Source organism: Perca flavescens, chromosome 18 (genome assembly GCF_004354835.1).
Source record: "Perca flavescens isolate YP-PL-M2 chromosome 18, PFLA_1.0, whole genome shotgun sequence".
NCBI classification, from domain to species: Eukaryota; Metazoa; Chordata; class Actinopteri; order Perciformes; family Percidae; genus Perca; species Perca flavescens.
This window is the reverse complement of record NC_041348.1, coordinates 18,376,005-18,382,004: the sequence shown is the minus strand read 5'-3', so window position 1 is coordinate 18,382,004 and position 6,000 is coordinate 18,376,005. Positions and strand designations below refer to the sequence as shown.

The following is a 6,000-nucleotide window of genomic DNA, read 5'->3' as shown; positions in this document are numbered from 1 at the left end:
AAAACAGCAAAGAAATAAAGTACTAAATCCGCTCTATCGCTTAAAAGAGCCGAGAGGAACTTCAGAGTTGAGTGATTTTCTGTGGATTCTCAACTGAGATGTTGTTGGTGAGGCTAAACAAACCGAAGCGGAGTTGCCCTGTCACATTAATTTCTCCTGTCTGCACAAGCAAAGTTGCTGTCTGCAGAATCTATTATTTGTCCGCTACATGCCAGCCGCTACCTGGAAAAAAAACCCAGCATCTTTAAATTTCGATAACTTTTGATGTCAGTTTTCCAGTCTGTGAATAAAATGTATTCTCCTTACTGTGTTGGAAGAAGAGTGTGTTACTGTCTTCAGGCCAAAAGGAAAAGATTAAGTAAAAGGAAATTAAAACCTCTGGTGTACCATGAAAAAACACAGTTGTTTTCTCAAATACAGTAAGATGAGCTTGTGATAAATAAACACTGACTAATTGAGTGAGATTATATTCCTGGTAATTAGCACTGCATGCATAATTACCAATTATCAGTTACTTTACATAACAGTCAAACAATAACTGCAAGCAAAAGATGCCTGCAGCAATTATATCTCATAATTTGCAAGTCCTTTTTAATTGAGTCAGCCAGTTTCATTGACGTCTCAAGTATGAATGGCAATTATTGCGAATGACTAAATAAAAACACAATTAGCAAATGATGCAGTGTCACATTAAAGTGTAGAATATGTTTTTCCAACTAGCGCCACAAGTTACGAATTAAATAAAGGTGAGAGGGCTCAGGGGAAGAGTGACTAATGGTGACAATGTTCATGTTTACTTTGCTCCCCTCCATCCCTCCCAGAGTCTGCTCCCTCTATGTTTTTTCCAATTAATCAGAAACAGATTTCACCAGTCAGTCCGACAACATGCTAAATGATTGCAAACGCTGTCATTGCACTTAATTTCAGCTCTAACATTTCAAAAGATTTGTGAATATATATATTATATATGTAAACCGTTAATGCTTATTAAAACCTTGATGTATTTGATTTGCAAATGAACTCAATGCAAATACTGCTGATTATTGTGCAACGGAAAGACACAAAATTAACATTTGAGATGCTTGTTTTTGACTGCCCATATTTATTAGCCACACAAGAGACATTGCTCTAGGGATGGTGATATTGGTCAGTTGTTCAGTGAAATATCTCAAACAACTGCGTGATGGATTTCCATAAAATTTTGTACAGACACTCACTGTCCCCCAGAGGATAAAATCCTGACTTTGGTGATACCCTGACTTTTCCTCGATCATGAGGTTTACATTTGAAGTTTTGAGTGAAATGTCTTAACTATTTGATGGATTGACATACAATTTGGTACACACATTCATGTGCCCCTCAGGGTGAATTGTATTAACTTTTGGTCATCCCTTTTTATCTACTGCCATTATTGGGTCACATTTTATGACCAAGTACTTCACAAAGTTGCTAGCTACAGACTCATATTGTTCAGACAAAAAGCCAGATTAAACACTGTATAAGAATGACTTGCTTATTGACACATCGTGCATGCCTCAGCCTAAACACCACACCTCAAAATCTGTGAACTTGTCTCAAGGAGATCATGATTAATTTGAAGCTCAGGTCAAGAAAGGATAAAGTAACACGGCAGAATCCCCAAGTGAACAACTCGGTCGGACGGAAGCCAATCCAGAATAATCCAAAATGAAATCATATACTGTAAATAAATAAGTGCAATCACCACAACAAACAGATGTGGTATGATAGTTATGTACAAACATTGCAAAATATGAGTCAAATTATTTCAGAGAAAGCAATAAAAGCGCTTTGAACAAAAACCTGTTAATCTGATATTTTTAAGGTTCAGTTTGTAAACAGATGTTTCAGATTCTAGTTCAGTGAATGTTTCCAATAATACAAAGAAGCAGAGAACAGGGAGTCAGTTGTTACCTCTTTACTTTGCATTCAAACCTTGATCTTGCGGCTTTCATAAGCCAACAGGGTTTCAACGCTGTTGTGAGTGTTGCGCTTGAGATTTTCTTGTCTGAAGTGAAGATTATAAAAACATGTATTCAATTTTGGTAAATCTATGCTCATGCTGCTTTTTCTCTCTCTCTCTCTCTCTCTTTCTCTCTCTCTCTCTCACACACACATCTAAGCCCTATGTCACACGTAGCCATGTCCTGTTAAAGAGACAGCCAGAACATATTTTTAAACTCATTAAGGGAGAAAGCAGATTAATGGAAATGTCACAATTGAGCATTCGTTCCTGTAACATCGGTCTAGTTGGGTTTCAGGAGCAGCATTGCCTGTGGGACCTCTTAAGTTTTTTGCTGTTGAAAACCCTCAGCTGGGCCTGTTGTAAAGCTGTTGAAAGATGCCAAAATGTAGTCACTGATTCACTCAGCAACACGTGGTGCGTAGAGCCGAGCCGTGCTGAAAGGTGTCTCTGTTGCTGCAACCTCTTATTCTGTTGCCAAAGTATTTTATTTTGGTTGATTATCATCAATCATAATATTGCATTAGACACAAGTTGCATATTTGTTTTATCAGCTGCTCCTGCTTTCCTCCACAGTACCATTATGTGATATCACACTTTAGCGAACGTTTAAAATGTTCACACGCATAGAAAATTAGACATGTACTGTATGTTGCCATTATCACTGGTGATTTTAATTTGTGTATTTATTCAGGTTACTTACAGTATATGCTAGTCTGGATCCACCAACATCCATCGCCACCGGATCTTCCATCGCCGCCAGATGTTCCACCGGGTGTCCCTTGCCTTGCAAAAATCAACAAACTTCGAGCTAGGAAGCTATTCACTGAAAATGGCAAGTTTTGAAGAAAATTTGGATCGTGCAACAAGGCAGGCCTGCTTGGTTCTTTCGGGGGAATGATTGTAAAGATTTACATGTATTGGCATTTAGTATCTAACTGGGACGTTTTGGAATTGAATGGTGGGGATTGCTGTAGACAAAATACACACAGCACACTGGTAAGAGCAAATGACGTAACGTGACCATGTATCCAGCTAATATAAATTGCCCACGTTACTTTAACTTACTTTAATATTGTATGTGGCGTTTTCTTTTGCGAGGTGCAAATGTGTGGAGAGGCCAGACCCTGTGGAGATAAGTCTGGCAAGCGAACTACTTACATGCACACATGAAAGAATGTTAGTATGCTAGTGCAGACTGCTAAGGCATTAAGTTTAAGTAGAGACACCAGAAAGAGTTTAATTGCACATACAATACAAAACATATTTTCATTTTGGGGACATGTTAGTTGAACAAGGATGTGAAAAATGTTGGAATCTATCAGTGTTTTTGTCTTTGAACTGCTTGTGCGTTTGCTTAGACCCAATTAATATTAGTATTGCTAGATCAGGAAGGACTACTGGTTGATTGCAAAATGTCAAGTAGTCTAAGGCAGGGTTCGAGTTATAATTGCTCAATGGTGTTTTTTGCCCCCAACTGCTCCTTCCAGGCAGCACTGCGACCGCTGCCTTCAAGGCACCTAACCCTAACCTTAACCTTAACCTTAACCCTAACCATAACCATAACCTGTGCCTCCCAACGGTGCCTTCCTGGCAGCGCTTCCTGGAAGGCACCGTTGGGGGCAAAAAACACCAATAAACATTATAATCTGAGTTTTGTGGAGAGTCTTTAAATTAACTAAAGTTAGGAGCTGAGATAAATAAAAAGAAATAGGGTTCCAAGTATGTTTGCAGCTCATGCACTTTCATTAACAGGCATAGTTGGAGCAATATTGTACTACCTGGTGGCTTGGTGGTGAAGTGCAGCCATACTGTCATTCGCAGTAGTATGCTACTCCATTCACAAGAGAATGTGGTGCGTAGTTTTGGAAAACATTTTTCTTTTAGCCTATTTATCTCATTACCACAAATAGTACTGATTGCTAATACATCAAATAAATGCATTATTTTTAATTAAAATAATGATTGCTGGCAATGTATTGGCGATTTCCACAGATGTATGATTTTACTGTTTGAATGGAAGCTCAGAGCCCTCCTTATGGACGCTAAGCTCCCACTGGCTCCCACGTTACTCGAACCCTGGTTTAGGATGTTTTATGAGTGTTTTAAGCCTGTAAATGTTAGGATCCAATTAAACCTCACAATACAGTTAGTGGCAGTGTTTTTTTTCATCCAGTAAGATACAGTTACTGAGCAAATAGGCTTACAAAACCAGAATCTTGAAGTACAATCTTACATTTTTTGCTATTTTTTGCTTTTTGGAGATGGAGATACATGTTTGCTACAAGTAACATGTCCGGTCTCTCTTTCTTCACCTTGAATGTATTTTAGCGAGCGATGGAGAGCGAGCTGTACCCAGCATGCTGTCCACCAGTGTAACAGTTAATAGAGGTCTCCTCACAATACACCACATCAGTGCAAACATTTATTGCACAACATTTGCACTGTAATGAGTGGCAAGCCTATTGGATGAGTCAGTTTCTCTGGTGAATGAGTCAAAAAAGGTAGCATAGAGTACTTTGACAGAAACCAGTATTCTAGGAGATCATGTAAGATGTTGTCCTCTATTGAGCAACAAGGATAAAGGCCCACATTTCCTCGAGAAAAACAAAACTGCAGCAGTGTCAGCTTTCATTGTTCTCACCTGTGATGGTATCAGATGTACTTTGAACAGGTTGGTGTTTGGTTTAAACTAGCCTTGCAAAGGGTGGGTGGGGTAATACGATGTGTGTTTGAACAGACAAGGTAAAGTCTCCTGTTGTAAGACGTGCTCAGGCAAAGAACGGGCATGAATGGAATCTCTTACATCTAACACTGGAGAGACAGTATGCTAAAGGATTACTCACTCTTTGGAAATAACTGATTTGAATGTTAACTTAAACCACAATGGAGGCAACCAGTGATACCACAAAGATCCTGGAGAAGGGTCCTAAATACCTTCGAAAGCAAATGGAACTGGAGAGTGAGACAAAAGGACGCATGAGTGCTGTGGAGAGGCTCGCTGCAAGCAAACCGAAATATGTCAAAAGCCAACATGTGGTCAACTCAACTCAGGAGCCAGTGATCAGTCTTGGATCAGCCTCGGTGAGTAGCACTGGGTCTTCTAACCGGAGCTCGAACCATTGTGGGAATCTTGTCATAGGGAGTAACTCAAGAGAGGCTACATGTGGTGCACAAATCAACAACTTACCACGGCAGGTACGTCGGTCCAGCTCCAAAAACCGACGAGACTCGCTTCTGCTTTACAGACAGAAATGTGAGTTACTGAGAGGATCAGAAAATGACCGGAAACATCCTATAACACGCAAGTTGCTCAGCTCTTTACATAAAAATGTTTTATTACCTGAGGCAACTGATAAGGAGTGTGCAGCTGAGTGCAACAAGGAAAAAATCACCACACCTGAGGGAACAGCAAAGGAATGCAGCTCACAATCAGAGAGGAGGAGGAATGGAGTAGCAGGGCAACACAGCACAGAATACAGTGATCCTGGATCTAAGGTGACAGCGGGTGTTGTGAAGAAATCTGCTGGGCTCCTAACGGTTCCTGAGTTTGAAAGCAGGTCTGGCAAAGGAGTAAGTCGTTCTCACTCCGACATCAGCTCCAGGTACTCCAAGAACTTTGCAGACTTTGATGCTTTTTTCAAGTACTGTGGGCTGGGCGGTGAGGTTATTGAATCTTTTGGGAAGGACAACTTCTCGGCGCACTCAGATGAAATTGCAATAAACATCCGGAGTGTCAGCATCTCTACATCAGACGACGGCTTCTCCAGGAACAGTGGTGACAGCGACGGACTAATGGAAGACAAACTACATGAAAAGATACGTCAAGAGACGTCAGTTATTGAGCGCAATGCAAGGATTATCAAATGGCTATACAGCTGCAGAAATGCTATAGAGACCGGAAAAAAGTTACGAGACCTTGATTGAGATTAAGACATGGGCCATATGCTTAAGTAAGACTGTTGTATAGATGACTCTAACTCCTAGCTTATGTTTGTGGACTGACTTTTGGTCTCTGT

The 6,000-nt window shown here is 40.3% G+C and overlaps 1 protein-coding gene across 1 annotated transcript; it reads left to right on the top strand.

The window, feature by feature from the left end:
• The first annotated feature begins 4,867 nt into the window (after positions 1-4,867).
• Positions 4,868-5,908, top strand: fam110c (family with sequence similarity 110 member C). Its single transcript, XM_028604629.1, has 2 exons — positions 4,868-5,065; positions 5,330-5,908. Exons 1-2 carry the CDS (start codon positions 4,868-4,870, stop codon positions 5,906-5,908), a joined length of 777 nt encoding a protein of 258 aa, XP_028460430.1.
• Positions 5,909-6,000: the final 92 nt, after the last annotated feature.